The 17,079-nt window shown below is 42.7% G+C and overlaps 1 protein-coding gene across 8 annotated transcripts in view; it reads right to left on the reverse strand.

Moving 5' to 3' along the window:
• Nucleotides 1-17,079, reverse strand: part of PRR5 (proline rich 5) — a 149,516-nt gene that overhangs the window by 26,860 nt on the left and 105,577 nt on the right. For all 8 annotated transcript variants that reach the window (XM_039541786.1, XM_039541777.1, XM_039541770.1 and 5 more), the window contains one exon: nucleotides 15,849-15,989. In XM_039541786.1, the coding sequence (XP_039397720.1) occupies nucleotides 15,849-15,989 (141 nt within the window). The remainder of the gene's footprint in view (nucleotides 1-15,848; nucleotides 15,990-17,079) is intronic.

Raw genomic sequence — 17,079 nt, forward strand, 5'->3', positions numbered from 1 at the left:
ACCAGGTTGCTATTGGATCACGAGACTACTCCTGGATCATTAGCATCACCACATTATTTATTTGTCCCAAAATCAATTATGTTATTAGTGTTGCCTTTGTTTCCTTGTACTCCCCCTTCAGTCTCTCTATAGTCACTTGTTATCTCTTGTGTTCTGCTTAGATTGTAAGATCTTTGGGGAAGGGACTGTCTTTTTGTTATATTTGTACAGTGAGGTCTTGGTCCATGACAGCAAGAAGGCAGGGCTGGAGAGAAAATGAGATTCGTGAAAGATCACTCAGAACTCCAGAGTCTCGAGCTTACCCTGACTTTAAGCAACAATAGATGCCTTCCCCCCATCCGACCCCTGGCTCCTAGAAGCCTAGGTAAAACCCAGGAAATTAGACAGTCCTTAAGTGAAACATACCTGGAGAGTAACTAATGCACTTTGCTAAGGGTTAAGCTGATAGAGAGGGTGACTTCATCTGGTTCAAATACTGTGTTTCCCTTGCATGTGGGCAGCTTGGTTGCAAAGATTGGTTTGCTTTTTTCCAACCTTGTATCTGGATTAGGAACTAAAGAACAATTCCTCATGTGACATGTGCAAAACGATGCATTTGGTAGTACTAAAAGATCTAGTTTTAAGGTCTGCTGCTAAGTGCCATAGTTAAGAGCTCTCAGTTCCAGCACAGCTCATTACATTATGAGAAAGGTAATTCAATGTTTTGTCTTTTGTTAAACCACTCCCATCCTGTTATTGAAGAGATGGTCATTCTCAGATTGACTATCTACCATAAAAAAAGCTCTGTGGTGGCATGCCAGTTAGTCAGCTGCAACCAATTTTAAAGGTGGCTAAAAACCACTACAGGATGTTTTGCTGGAACTAAATGCTAACTAAATTGGAAACAATGGAAAAGCAGGCAGTCTCACTTCTGGTAATGATTTAATTCAAAGAACACCCACGTAATCTAAGCACCGTTCAGTCACATGGTTAACTGTTTACCTTTTAATTGCCTGTAATGATCAGGTAGCAGCAAGGTAATGAATTACACAGTAGTTTCACATATCACAGAGTGCATATGCTTGCTACTTTTGCACCTAAGGAGCTAAGGGCAAGAATATACAATTACTACTGCATAAGAGTTAACCCTACACACTCACCACAGAACAAAACATTACTTACACAGAATAATATATCACATCTGTGCCCTTCACTGATCACCATATAAGTGCAGTGGAGCTTTCTCTAGAAAAAATAAAATAAAATAATGATAATTCAACAATACAGCTTCTTTCTGAACAAAATCATCGTGCCTGCCCACAGCCAGCTTTAGTTGGTTGGGCTGGATGCTGGGCACATGCAAAGGGGGCAAAAAGGGGAACATAAGAACAGCCATACTGGGTGAGACCAATAATCCATCTAGCCCAGTATCCTGTCATCTGACAGTGGTCAGTGCCAGAACCAACTTCAAAGGGAATGAGCAGAACATGGCAATCAAGTGATCCATCCCCTGGCATCCAGTCCCAGCATCTGGCAGTCAGAGGCCTAAGGACACCCAGAGCACGGGGTTGTTGGCTAATAGCCATTGGTGGACCTATCCTCCATGAGCTTATCTAGTTCTTTTTGGAATTCAGTTATAGTTTTGGCTTTCACAACATCCCCTGGCAATGAGTTCCCCAGGTTGACGCTTCACTATGTGAAGAAGTACTTCCTTTTGTTTGTTTTAAACCTGGTGCCTATTAATTTCATTGGGTGACCCTGGTTCTTGTGCCATGTGAAAGGTAAATAACACTTCCTGATTCTCTGTCTCCACACCAGTCATGATTTCACAGACCTCTCCCTCCAGGCTTGTTGAGCCATTCAACAGAGGCTACTTCTACCAGACTACTGACTGGCCTCCATTCACACCCCTTATGTGCTCCCATTGTGGGACGGTGGACAGGAGAATCCAAATAGTGGTGGAACCTTTGTCTTCAAGCGTTACCGTTCCATGCCAGTGGCCTCCCTGCCTGGCAACATGGGGGTAGGAAAGGCATGGGACAGATGATAGATAGGCAGATAGGATCTGCACTCCCTTCATAACCCTTTCTCCCTCAAATCCTGTCCCGATGGAATACACATAGAATAGAGTTTTATCCCTGCTATAAAATTCTATAGGGTAGTTCAAGAGACCTAGAGAGAGAATTTCATTCTTGATTAAATGCCACATCATTTTAGAGACATTTGCAGAGAACCCTATAGATTTCTATAGGAGCCTGTTGGTTTCATTCCTCTGAAACTGTGTAGGATTTTCCCATGTTTGCCACTTTCAGTGCAGTGTAGGCAAACTACACAAATTCCACAGCTGGGGGACAACCCCTTCCCTGGCTAGGAAAGCTGGAGTCATCTAACCATAACTGCACCTCATCCCGCCATGCAAACAATTTGGGACTCTCATTTTATACACTGTAAATGGAGTTTCATTATATCCAAGTTCACTATTTACAACTGGGTTCCACTGTAATTAGCTTATGTCACTCCTGACTCTGTGAGGCTTCAGCAGTTACAGGAGCAAAGAATCCTGTGGCACCTTATAGACTAACAGATGTTTTGGAGCATGAGCTTTCGTGGGTGAATACCCACTTCATCGGATGCAAGTAATGGAAATTTCCAGGGGCAGGTATATATATGCAAGCAAGAAGCAAGCTAGAGATAACGAGGTTAGTTCAATCAGGGAGGATGAGGCCCTCTTCTAGCAGTTGAGGTGTGAAAACCAAGGGAGGAGAAACTGGTTCTGTAGTTGGCAAGCCATTCACAGTCTTTGTTTAATCCTGAGTTTATGGTGTCAAATTTGCAGATGAACTGAAGCTCAGCAGTTTCTCTCTGAAGTCTGGTCCTGAAGTTTTTTTGCTGCAGGATGGCTACCTTAAGATCTGCTATTGTGTGGCCAGGGAGGTTGAAGTGTTCTCCTACAGGTTTTTGTATATTGCCATTCCTAATATCTGATTTGTGTCCATTTATCCTTTTCCGTAGAGACTGTCCAGTTTGGCCGATGTACATAGCAGAGGGGCATTGCTGGCATATGATGGCATATATTACATTGGTGGACGTGCAGGTGAATGAACCGGTGATGGTGTGGCTGATCTGGTTAGGTCCTGTGATGGTGTCGCTGGTGTAGATATGTGAGCAGAGTTGGCATTGAGGTTTGTTGCATGGATTGGTTCCTGAGCTAGAGTTACTATGGTGCGGTGTGCCGTTACTGGTGAGAATATGCTTCAGGTTGGCAGGTTGTCTGTGGGCGAGGACTGGCCTGCCACCCAAGGCCTGTGAAAGTGTGGGATCATTGTCCAGGATGGGTTGTAGATCCCTGATGATGCGTTGGAGGGGTTTTAGCTGGGGACTGTATGTGATGGCCAGTGGAGTCCTGTTGGTTTCTTTCTTGGGTTTGTCTTGCAGTAGGAGGCTTCTGGGTACACGTCTGGCTCTGTTGATCTGTTTCCTTATTTCCTCGTGTGGGTACTGTAGTTTTGAGAATGCTTGGTGGAGATTTTCTAGGTGTTGGTCTCTGTCTGCGGGGTTAGAGCAGATGCGGTTGTACCTCAGTGCTTGGCTAGAACAGGGCCTCATCCTCCCTGATTGAACTAACCTCGTTATCTCTAGCTTGCTTCTTGCTTGCTTATATATACCTGCCCCTGGAAATTTCCACTACTTGCATCCAAAGAAGTGGGTATTCACCCATGAAAGCTCATGCTGCAAAACGTCTGTTAGTCTATAAGGTGCCACAGGATTCTTTGCGGCTTTTACAGATCCAGACTAACACGGCTACCTCTCTGATAGCAGTTACAGGCATTACTGAAAAAGGCTTTTCAACCACCGCAACTAACTGCAGCCTTCGCGGTCAGCTCCCATTCCATGCAAGCAGGAGCTGTGCAGAGAGCCTCCGCCAGGCCCCTGACCCACTTTTACAGACATGCTCAAAGAAAAGGAGAGAAAGAAAATAGACAGTGATCTGAGAAAGAGCTGCCTGCAGAGAAGCACAGCTTTCAGCCAGCCTGCAGCTGACACACCATCACGTGCTCAGCAGCTTTCCTGTCTGCATCTCCCCTTACGGCCTATGGCGTATGTGGGAGGAAGGGGGAGATGGGAATAGAAGAGGAAAAGAACAGCACAGAAGAGACTGCAAGGGAGAGAATCAGAGAAGGAAGGAGATAAGGGGAGGAGAAGGATGAGACAATGGCAGGAGGTGGGTGGGGTGGAAGGATGCCCAACACCGGCTCCCAGAGCTCGAAGCTCAGTGCAGTAATGTCATGCGTTTTAGAATCAGTAATATTTCATAGATTCACAGACAGAAGGGATCTCTGTGATCATCTAGTCTGACCTCCTGCATTAACACAGGCCATAGAACTTCCCTGATTTAATTCCTATTTGAAATAGAGCGTCTCTTTTAGGAAAAAAAATCCAACCTCGATTTAAAAACATAATGTTACCCATTATACACAGCAGCAATGGGAGATCGAGAGGTATTAGGAGAAAAAAAATGGTGAGCTGAGGTGAGCTGCCCCCCAGAAAAAGCTTGCTGCTGAAAGTTATCTTGTTTTATGCTAAACTGAAAAGTACTAAGCAGTGTGCTGCCTTGTTGCCCCTACCGTGTAAGGTCAGCGTCTGTTCAAGGAGATGTAAGAACCCTTTCTGCACGCAGTTGGGGCTGAAAGCAGATCTCACTGGAAATCTATGGGTTTCCTCTCAGAAATTCTAGGCGCATTTGAATTATACAATGTTAAAATTAAAAACCTACAAACAGCATGAGCCTGCATTTTCACTGCTGCAAATGTGGTGGTTATTATTATTCATGTCAGGTGTCATGTGAATGGGGTTGCCCTAGAATGGGATGTACCTTGGTGCAATGGACTGTAAATACTGACCTCAGCCAGTATTTCAATCAATCTGTCTGTTCACCTCAAAAGTATTCAACAGTTGAGATTCCCCTCTGGGTTACAGCATTACTATCCCCACCCCAACACTCCAAAAGAATCTCACACTTTGCTGGCATCTCTTTTATTCTTCAAACCATAACCTTTCCGTGTGATATGACCTTGGTTAGATCAGGGTTTTTCAGTGCCCCACGTGCCTATACTATTTCTGATGCCAGTTTTGGAACACAGACCAAAATGCGACTAATCAAGAAATTTCTACAGACACATTTGTACCAACTGACTCAACTGGTCAAAAAACAATTTAGTTAAACCGGAGCAAAGCCCTTGAGCAGACACTCTTATTTCAGTTTCAGAGTGGTTTATACTGATTTAGCATAAGCTGATTTTTTACCTACTTCGCACTTATCTACACACATACTTGCACTGGTTTAATTAAATCAGTTTAGTTAAACTGGTGCAAACTCCTGCATGGACACTCTTATTTTGGTTTAAGTGTGGCTTGTTTTTGGTTCAGATTAAACCTGTTCTAATGGACTTTAGCTAATCCGAAATAAACCACTTTTATGATGTCCACACAGCCTTTTGCCCTGGTTTAACTAAATCAGACCAATGCAACTGTCTGTGTAGGTAAGCACATAAGCTAAATTGATATAAGATACTCTTCAAGGTACATAAGAAGTGTCTACACAAGAGGAGCCTGCACTGATTTAAACTGGTTTCTAAACCAGCTTCATTAAATAGAAGCTACTTTTTCAGGTAAACAAGGCCCAAATCCAATTCCCTTGAAGTAGTCACTAGGCCATACTTCTCTTCTTGCATTAAAAGAATGGGGAATATGCAGAGTTAAAATATTATGGCACAACATACTTGAAGCAGGTGCATGTGAGTCATCTGCTCGCAGAACAAAGAGCAGAGGACAATCTGTATTCCTTTTCCTCTTTCCGTCCTGGTTAAGGCAAAGAACAAAGAAAACTGACTGTGTTTTGGTATGCGCTGCTTGCTAATTTTCAGGGAAGAACCAATTTAAAAAAGAAAATAAACCTACCCACGTTAGGGGCAAATTTCATTGGCCTGGGTTTAAGTAGAGTCCACATGAGTAGAACAGGCTTGGTTCTCTTAGAGTTTGTCACAGCAATTTTGGCTCAGGTTGAATTACCTCTGAGAAATAATCTGGGTTTTTTCATTAAAGCTTGTAGAATGCCTAATAGTAACCACAGTTGTTTCCCCACCCCAGTGCCTGGGGGCATAGCACTGAACTCAGCTGCGGTAACTCCTGAAACAAGAAATTCTTCTTCTCAAAGCCTTGTGAAAACAGAGCTAAATATATACTGAGGGAAAAATGCCTCTGATGTGGTTTCCCTCCTTCAGTATAAAACTACAGCTTGCAAGCGGAAAATTGCTAGCCACCCACTATCATTAAGTCACATCCTCAACAGCTCTAGGGCCTGATCCTGACCTCATTTACACCAGTGTCATTCCATTAACTTCATTGGAATTATTCCCAATTTATACAGGTGTAACTGAAAGCAGAACTTGGCTCGAGGGACCAGTTGCTTAGGGCCAGGTCTTCACTGCCTGGCACAGCTCAGGAGAGAGGAATGTGAAGGTAGTTTTAAGGGAGGACAGCCTATGGATAGGGCAGTGCATGGGGACTCTGGAGACCTGACTCTATCCCTAAATCTGCCCTGGGCCTGCTTGATGATCTTGGGCGAGTCACTTCACCTCTCTGTGCTTCAGTTTCCCCATCTGTAAAATGGGGATAATGATACTGAACTCCCTTTGTAAAGTGCTTTGAGATCTACTGATGAAAAAGACTATATAAGAGCTAGGTATTATTATTTAAGTTACATTTATGCTTCCCAGAGGTTGGAGCCATTGGATGACAGTCCAGCCCTGAGGCACAACTTAAAGCAGCATCTGTGTTACTCTAAGTTTTGCTCTTAGTACTGTCAGATCAATTTTTCTTGCACTCTGTCTAAATCATAGCTTTTCCTTTTGCATTTATACATGCAGCACTCCTGGCCTGAACTGTGAAGGATCGGGGTCATATAATAAGCTGTAAATGAAACAATGCCAGTATCACAAGGTCACGTCTAATTCTGTGTGAAAAAAATTCTCAGCACTGGAAATCTAGCAAATTAATATAGAAAAATTATAGCTTTAATGAATAAAGCAAAAACAAAGAGAAACAATACATTCTGCAGGGAGAAAAAGTCACATTTCTCTTTGAAAAAATTCTCTCTCTGCAAAGACCCAAACAATTGCATGGCAACACATGATCCATCACAGGGCACGAAACAGTGCCATACCTACTGTGTGTGACACATCTGTATTTGCTAATAGAGACAATAAAACATTACGCTGGCCACAGTTCACAAGCGCACAGGTTCTTACATACAAAGTTTTCTGAAGTGGAAATTTGAGGGCATAGTCTCAAGCTCATGTAAATCAACTGAAGTCACTGGAGTTGGAGTCAATTGGAGTGATGCCAATTTAAACCTGCTACGGATCTGGCTGTGATTGCTACCCATGTAAGAACTATCACTGCCATCTTTATCTGTGGGGCTGAAAGCCCAGAAAAACAGCCCACAGACGGCAACAGACAGAGGTCTCCATTGTGGGGAAGCAGGAGAGGAGCTGGTTTCCCAAAAGGCAGGGAAAAGGTACACTTTAAGAAATGCTGTTTTATATTTAGGCCCTGTGGTGTATTTCTATGTACCCATTTCTCATATCCTTAAACACCAGAGGTTCCCTATTTCAAAAACCACCAAAAAAGAGTTATAAACATCTTGGTACCCCAAACCACCTGCCACCCTGACCTGCTTATAACCTGCCTGTCTCCCGTGCTGCAGTCTCAAAGGCTCAGCAAGGCTACCCCTGACAAAAGACTGCCAAGCTATAAACCTCAAGGCCATAATATATTGGCCCCAGCTGATACTCCCTTCAGTGTTAGAAAAGCTTGAGTTCCAAAGAACAGCCCCTGCCGTGCTCAGGAGAGTGCAGGTCATTTTGTTCTCTAACTGCTACATTATCACTGGTTTGCTGTGTTGCTGCCCAGATGGGGAAACCACATTCTTTGTATTTGATTACAGCCTTTGAAATGCCCTTTGCACCCATTTGAAATATACAGAGAACATTTAGGCACATTACAGAGAAAAGAAAAGTCCCACTGGGCAGATGTATTTATTTATTTTGTCTGCTTTTACACAAAGATGCCCGACCCAAGAGTTCAAATGAAGCTCAGAGAAGCCACACATGACACCACACGGTTTTATTTTTCCATTAGGACCTGCTGTGTAAAAAGACCTCATCCCCCAATGTGAGAGATATCGTACTTTGTATTCTATATCTTTTTAAATAGTTTGTGCTGCCCGGAGAGGGTTTTTTTAACCCTCTGTATAGACTCCACATTATCCTTATGTCAAATGAGAGATGTTCAGCTAAATATTCTCTTACCCCTCTTTGCAGACTTTCTCAGGGCTAAACTAGGAGGTTTAGCGATAAGATGTTCCAGTCGCAGTGGCAAACAAAGGGCCTCTGTACCACATGTTTTTCAAAATAAGTCGGTGTTTTTTTTCAGTCCTCTGTATAAATACCTTCTGGGAATCACACAGTGACCATTTTGTATCTCTGGTGTTTTGTGAGTTGTTCTTCCCGAATCTGTGCTTTTCACCCCCATCTTCCTGCTTCCTTTCTGACTCATTCTCCTGCTTTCTAATTCCACACAAAGGGCCAGAGAGTGCAGGCTGAGTGTGCCTGTATGTGTGTGCATGCGAAGGAGCCTCACGTTCCTCTTTGCGCTCCCCTGATCCTGATGCTGCTCTTGCAGGCCCAAGTCCAGCTAGAGCTATCTAAGGGCTGCTTTAATTTATGTTGTTTATACATGGCCATGGGGGCTAACACTGCAGTTAAGGATCAGTGCAGCGCAACTGGCCACACTTTCTCCTGCCATGCTGGAAGCAGAGAAGTTGAGTGTCGTAAGAGCCTCTGGATGAGTACCTTAATAGGGCAAGGATTTCACTATCTATATCAACTCTTTCTTGGCCCCAAGATAATACTGGGGTGATCTTTCCAGGGTTAGTTAAACTGGTTGTAGGACCAGATGAGGTTGATGGTGAGGTGCATACATGCACTGGCTCTAGGAATACTTTCTGATCCTTAAATGTTAGCTTCAGTTCTGCTGTTTGCTACTGGTTTGTGATGGCACCCTACAATCTTATTCCAAAAGTGAACATACTACTTTCCACGTTTCTGTGGGCACATTTTCAAAGTGGTGACAGAGGGGATATGGGATTTTGTCATGTGGCACCCATAGAACGAGTCACTTGGATAGCTGACCTTCTATAATCCCTTGATACGCTTTGTTGCTCTTTAGATAATCTAGCTGCTCCAGTTTGTCTCAACTCTCAAATTCAGATTCCTGAATTACATTTTCATTCATTTCTTCTCCTCTTCCTGGTCCCTAATTTCATATCTCCGATGCCGTACTCACAGAGAAATGGTGGTGTCTACACATGTCTGTGAAGGGCAGGGATGTGGCAGGGTGGACTGTGAGATTTTCAATCCCAATTCATATACCATTTTATGTCAATTTATGCCAGTGAATTGATGCTGAAACTGTATCACAGGCTGGGGTGCACTCCTTGGAATGAGGCTGTTGGGTGGGCTGAAGATAAATGCAGCCCATGGCTCAGAGGTTGGAAGACCTGGTTAAAGAAAAGTTTACCCTCTAGGAGGAAATGCAGGGACCAACTTCATTCCAGGCCTTCTCACTGAGAAATGCTACAAAGGGACTATTTTCTCCTTTGTGGTGAGTCCTCTGTGTTGGCAGCAATACATCAAGGCACTTAAGCATGTACTGAACTTTAAACATGCAAGTAGTCCCACTGAAGTCAGTGAGATTACTCATGTGGTCAAAGTTAAGCATGTGTTTACATGCTTTGCTAGATTGGGGCCTGTATGTTGAATAGGGGTCAGAGTTTCTCATGACTTCCCACTCTTCTTTATAAACCTACATTCCCCCTCCATGGAGAAAAAGTCCTGTGTTACTTTGTCTTCCTCTGGCCAGACGGGCTCCATCTACCAGTGAAGAAAGGTACATGACCAATACCAAGTTTACCCCACACCACAAACAAATCCCATTGCCTCCATAGTGCATCTAGTCTTTGATCCAACCAGATGTAATGGATTGGTACATGTCTGTATCAAATTACGGCCTTCCATTGAGACTGGAACTGCCATCTTGAAGAATGTGACCCACACTTTCAGGTTGTAACTAGCTGCTTAGAGCTATCAAGGACAAACCCAGGGCAGCTTAGTGTAATGGGGGTCTACCCCCTGTACCAAGGTTTTGCTAGAGAGAGGAGTCAGCCGGAGGGAATTGATTTTCCCAGTTTGAACTCTAGATGGCTGGAACTTCTTAGCTAACCACAGGACTAGAGTCTGCAGTTGATTAGCTGCTCACCTGACAGAGGGAACAGAAACGTTATGTAAAAGCAGGATCTGCCCTGATCTCTCTCTCGCCGTGTATCTGATCACTGCCAGAAAACGGAAGGACTGCAGGAGTGGGTCCAAGGGCTCAGATATCTGAGCACAGATTCAAGGGGGAGAGCATACAGGCTTTTCTGTGTTTCCTAAAGATCTGTAAGGATGTACCTTAGGACATGTCCGCACAGGGATAAAAAAACCTGCGGCTGGCCCAGGTCAGCTGACTTGGGCTCGCAGGGCTTGGGCTCTGGAGCTGAAAAACTGCTGTCCAGGCTCAGGCTGGAGCCCACGCTCTGGGACCCTCCCACTTCACAGGCTCCTAGATCCAGGCTCCAGCCCGTGCCTGGAAGTCTATATAGTAATAAAACACCCCCTTGAACCGGAGTCAGCTGGCATGGGCCAGCCATGGGTTTTTCTCTGCTGTGAATATGTCTACACTATCCACTGGATTGGCAGGCAGCAATCAATCCAGCAGGAATTGATTTATCACATCTAGTCTAGATGCGATAAATCAACCCCCGAGCACTCTCCCATCGACTCCTGTACTCCAGTGTCACAAGAGGCGCAGGTGGAGTTGATGAGGGAGTGGCAGCAGTCGACTCTGCACTGTTACAGACTAGGGACTGAATGGCTGGGCAGCAGTTCTGCAGAAAAGGACCTAGGGGGTTGTATAAGTTTAGTCTGCAGAAGAGAGGATGGATCTAGACTTCTTCTCAGTGGTAGAAGATGACACAACAGGAGCAATGGTCTCAAGTTGCAGAGGAGGTTTAGGTTGGACATTAGGAAAAACTTTTCACTAGTAGGGTGGTGAAGAACTGGAATGGGTTACTGGCTGGGATGATTTAGTTGGGTTTGGTCCCCTGAGATTCTATGATTCTATGACTCACCGCGGTGAAGACACCACGGTAAGTCGATCTAAGTACGTCGACTTCAGCTACATTATTCACGTAGCTGAAGTTGCATAACTTAGATCGATCCCCCACCCAGTGTAGACCAGGGCTGTGTAGACATACCCTTAGAGGCCCAGATCTAGAAACTGATTTGATGCTGCCCAGTCCCAGCTGGCTTGGAAGCACAAAGGTTGAGTCCAATTAGAATAGACTTGTGATCCATGAGGGTGACTCAGACAGGTCTGTAACACTCTCCATCATTCTGGAAAGTCTGAGCATAAAACTTTACCATGTGATTTGTAATCTCGCATGACAACCAGACAGTTGCATTGTTATCTGTGCCGCACCTCTACCCACAACAGGATTTAATCTTACTCAACAAGCTTAAAACACTGCACTTGCTACCTCTAAATGTACAAAAATTAGCTTTTGTTTACTCTGATGTTTGGGTTTGGGAAACAGACCTCCTTCTTAATTGACTATGAGCTTTTATAAATGTAAACAGAGAAACTGACTCATTTCCTGATACTCTTTGACATTGTAAGTCTTTGGTTTGGTTTCACCTAGATTTTAAACCGCAAAGCCAGGCAACTATTGGCAAACAACAATTTTTGTCACTAGCTTCCTGCTGTATGATAATAAGTGGGAGATTTATATGAATAAACATCCAGGGATGAATACATCACCATGTAATTATTGATTTAAATCAGTGGAGTTGCACAGGGAATAAATTTGGCCTTTTACTGTAAATAAAAAAACCCAGTACTTATTATCCTGTTAATGTTTCCTGCTGGTGGACAAGGGAGGGGTGCAATAAACTTCCCTGCAGCACTATTCCTGGCAGATCATTCCATCACCTCCTCTGAACTTTCTAATATATGATGTTATCCAGCTCCTATTGCAGTCAATGGAAGTCTTGCCATTGACTTCAATGGGAGCAGGATCCTAGCAGTGGCTAATATTTGATTCTTAAAGGGGAAGGTGAAAAAACTGAAAACCAGTGTTTAACATAGTCTGAAAAAAGTGAGGGGAGTTTCATAATCTGGGAACACCAGCTTTGGTAAGAGTGCTTAAAGTGTGCTCTCAGTGACGCAGCTTAATTTTTATTTTTTGCCAGGTGTGCGACCTCCCTGACTTTAAGCCCTGTTGATATAATGTACCTAGACAATGGTGCAATATGGTACTGAGGAAAAATACCTGTTCTTGGTCCAGCAGAGGTCTTGATGCATTACCCATAACAGAGTAATATATGTATATGAAGATATACATATCTCCTAGAACTGGAAGGGACCTTGAAAGATCATTGAGTCCAGTCTCCTGCCTTCACAGCAGGACCAAGTACTGTCCTATACAGATTTTTTGTTGTTGTTTTTTTTTTTGCCCCAGATCCCTAAATGGCCCCCCTCAGGGATTGAACTCACAATCCTGAGTTTAGCAGGCCAATGCTCAAGTCACTGAGCTACCCTCCCCACATTAGTTATTAAATTATGCAGCCCTTAAAATACAATCAGCCATAGTATTTGATTCAATGACCGCAAACAGAAGTGAAAAAGTATTTCCTTTCGTTTGTTCTAAATTCATCTGTATATAAAAATTTACTAACCACAACATCTCAATTGCCCTAGTTTTTAAGAAGTGCCACCTTTCCCTCTTAACACATGCATCCTGTTGTGATTTTTTTCTTTCATCAAATGTTCACAAACATTACTTCCAACATACACATTAAATCACTGGAGATACCCTATCTCCTAGAACTGGAAGGGACCTTGAAAGGTCATCAAGTCCAGCCCCCTGCCTTCACTAGCAGGATCAAATACTGATTTTGCCCCACATCCTTAAGTGGCCCCCTCAAGGATTGAACTCACAACGCTGGGTTTAGCAAGCTAATGCTCAAACCACTGAGCTATCCCTCCTCCACTAAACTAGCCCTCATTCTTTGAATATTTTTCAAACTAGGTGCTGCTTTTCTTTCTGGATATCTTATTTTTCTTCTGACAGTTTCCCTGGTTTCATTTATTTGTATTATGGCTGTCGATTAATTGCAGTTAACTCAAGCAATTAACTCAAAAAATTAATTGCAATTAAAAAATTAATCATGATTAATCGCAGTTTTAAACACATTATTAAACAACAGAATACCAATTTAAATGTATTAAATATTTTTGTATATTTTTCTACATTTTCAAATATATTGATTTCAGTTACAACACAGAATACAAAGTATACAGTGCTCACTTTATATTATTATTTTTATTACAAATATTTGCACTGTAAAAATGATAAACAAAAGAAACAGTATTTTTCAATTTACCTCATATGAGTACTGTAGTGCAATCTCTTTATTGTTAAACTGCAACATACAAATGTAGATTTTTCTTACATAACTGCACTCAAAACCAAAACCATGCAAAACTTTAGAGCTTGCAATTCCACTCAGTCCTACTTCTTGTTCAGCCAAGTGTTCTTAAAATGAACATGTGCTGAGTCATCATCCGAGATTGCTATAACACGAAATATATGGCAGAATGCAGGTATAATAGAGCCAGAGATATACAAATCTCTCTGTCAGGGTTCCCTCCCCACTCTGAACTCTGGCGTATAGATGTGGGGACCCGCATGAAAGACCCCCTAAGCTTATTTCTACCAGCTTAAGTTAAAAACTTCCCCAAGGCACAAATTCTTTCCTTGTCCTTGGACGGTATTGCTGCCACCACCAAGTGATTTAGACAAAGATTCGGGAAAAAGGACTACTTGGAGTTCCTATTTCCCCAAAATATCCCCCCAAACTCGTTCACCCCGTTTCCTGGGGAGGCTTGAGAATAATATACTAACCAATAGGTTAACAAAATGAGCACAGACCAAACCCTTTGGTTTTTAGGACACTAAAAATCAATCAGATTCTTAAAAGAAGACCTTTATTATAAAGAAAAAAGTAAAAGAATCACCTCTGTAAAATCAGGATGGAAGGTAATTTTGCAGGGTGATAAAAAGATTTAAAGACACAGAGGATTCCCCTCTAGGCTCAACTTCAAAGTTACAAAGACAGGAATAAACCTCCCTATCAGCATAGGGAAAATTCATAGGCTAAAACCAAAGATAATCTAACACATTTCCTTGCCTTTACTTACAATTTCTGTAATTTTAGATGTATCATTTCAAGGTATCTTTTCAAGAGATGGGTTACCTGCTTGGTCTCTCTCGCTCTCTATCCAGAGGGAACAAAGAGAGCACAAACAAAACCTCCCCACCCCAGATTTGAAAGTATCTCCTTTTCCCATTGGTCCTTCTGGTCAGGTGCCCTCCCCACCTAGTCAGGTGCCAACTAGGTTAATTGAACTGATAAAATGATTCTGTACCTCTGACTGTAGCTCTGGCCAGGAGGGATTTTATGTGGATGCATACATATAGGTTGTTACCCTTCCCTTTATATTTATGACACTCTCCCAGTCACAAATTTAATTAACACATTTTTTTTTAACAAGTATCATCAGCATGTAAGCATGTCCTCTGGAATGGTGGCTGAAGCATGAAGGGGCCTACGAATGTTTAGCATATCTGGCACGTAAATATCTTGCAATGCCGGCTACAACAGTGCCATGCGAACACCTGTTCGCACTTTCAGGTGACATTGTGAACAAGAAGCAGGCAGCATTATCTTCTGCAAACATAAACAAACTTGTTTTTCTGAATGATTGGCTGAACAAGAAATAGGACTTAGTGGACGTGTAGGCGCTAAAGTTTTACATTGTTTTACTTTTGAATGCAGGTTTTTTTTGTACAATTCTACATTTGTAAATTCAACTTTCATGATAAAGAGATTGCACTACAGTACTTCTATTAGGTGAACTGAAAAATACAATTTCTTTTGTTTTTTACAGTGCAAATATTTGTAAATAACTATAAAGTGAGCACTGTACACTTTGTATTCTGTGTTATAATTTAAATCAATATATTTGAAAATGTAGAAAAACATCCAAAAATATTTAAATGGTATTCTATTATTAATTGCACAATTAATCATACGATTAATTTTTTTAATCACTTGACAGCCCTAATTTGTATCTATGTAATTTTCTCCTTATCCCTAATTTCTGGACCAACGGCTTGATAAATATTTAAAGAAGACACCAATACCTAGAATCTTACATCTGTGAATAGCAAGCAATTTTGACAGAATTTGTTGACATGATCAAAACTGTACTAAGCATTATGATGAAACCACCAATCTTCAGAAATACTAGTGCATCAGCCCATAGCACCCCTTGAAAGTTGTGTTACTGACACAAATATGAACCTGATACCAAAACTTTATGTATTTAGACTCAATTTTCAAAAGTGGCCTCTACTTTTGGGTCCCTTAATTTTTGCTTTGCACAGTTTGAATCTCCATGAACTCCACTTTCAGCAATATTGAGAACTACAGTTCCATGGCTTCACCTGGACTAGTGGATGCTTAGCGCCTCTAAAATCCAGGGTCAAGAAGTCTCAAACTGGGCACCCAAAAATCAGTGGCCACTTTTGGAAATCTTGTTAACACAGCATAGAAAGAGATTTTTAAAATATAACCCAAACTCCTTACCTGGAGTATTAGCAGCATCTGAATAATTGAAGGTGGAACCCTGGCTCTGGAACGTGACAGGGCATCTTCTAATTTAATATTGAGAGTTATAATGTTCCGAAAGTGCAGGAGAGCCAGCTGACGAACTGAGGGCTCCTTCCCCTATGAACAAAATCACCATAATAAGGATGATGAGCCATTTAAAAATAACTGTCAAAATCCCAAGTATAAGTGTTTTTCTTAAATCTTTACAAGTAGTAGGAATGGTAAATTCAATGGAAATATTTGGGATGGTCAAAAAACAAACCAATCTGTAGATCCATAATCTTTGTGTGGACTCACACGATACTTTTGTATGACTTGTCTATCATTGCCATGGACTGGATTATTTAGTCTGTAATCCACAAATCAGTACAAGACCTGGTGTCAGAGGGTGATACTGTCCCTTTAAGAGGGAGCAGGGCCAGTGTGCTAGAGCCTTATCAGCACACTCCAGTTTGGTCAATTAATTGGGTTTACAAGAGGGTACTTCCTGATATTAGGGGAGGAGAGACCTGGTGAGTCAGGGCCTGGGTCAGTCAGAGGAATGATAGGAGGTGAGAGCTGCCAGAGCCAGGAGACTTTATGTGGTGCCTGGGAGAAGGCTGAAGGCAGGAGAGCAGCAAGGCGGGTTTGCTGACTGGTGTCCCCAAGCCAGAGCCCCAGGGCTGGAGAGCACTGAAGGTCAAAGAGCAGCAGAGGCAGTTGCCTGCTGGCTCTAACCCAGACTGCCAGAGCCGAGGGCCAAAGAAGGCTGACGGCAGAGGAGCGACAGAAGCGCTTACCTGCTGACTTCTCCAAAGCCAGAGAGCTGGACCCAGAGAACAGTGAGGGGGCAGGGGGAATGAGGGATGCTCCCAGGAGAGAGGCTGTAGGGATTCCCTCAGGGAAGAGCTGAGTTGCACTTCAGTTGGAAGGGCTGGGGTGACTGTCCAGGGTCAGAGGGACGGACGAGGACTGTCAGAGAATCCAGGTGTGGCCAAAGGATAGTGGGGGAAACTGAGACAAAAGTTGTTGCAGCAAGACATCCGGCCAGGAAGAAGTGTGTTAGTGGTAAATTTGCCGCATCTGGATACGCATGTAATCAGGGATCTTTCCTGAATTTACACCCTGTAAGAACAGTTTGGAACCCTAAATATAGTAGTATACCGTTTTAAGAGTATTTTAACAAGGGCAACGTTTGAATTTCTGTTTATTTCCCCCCATCTGGGTG

The sequence above is a fragment of the Mauremys reevesii genome, linkage group 1 (genome assembly GCF_016161935.1).
Source record: "Mauremys reevesii isolate NIE-2019 linkage group 1, ASM1616193v1, whole genome shotgun sequence".
NCBI classification, from domain to species: domain Eukaryota; kingdom Metazoa; phylum Chordata; order Testudines; family Geoemydidae; genus Mauremys; species Mauremys reevesii.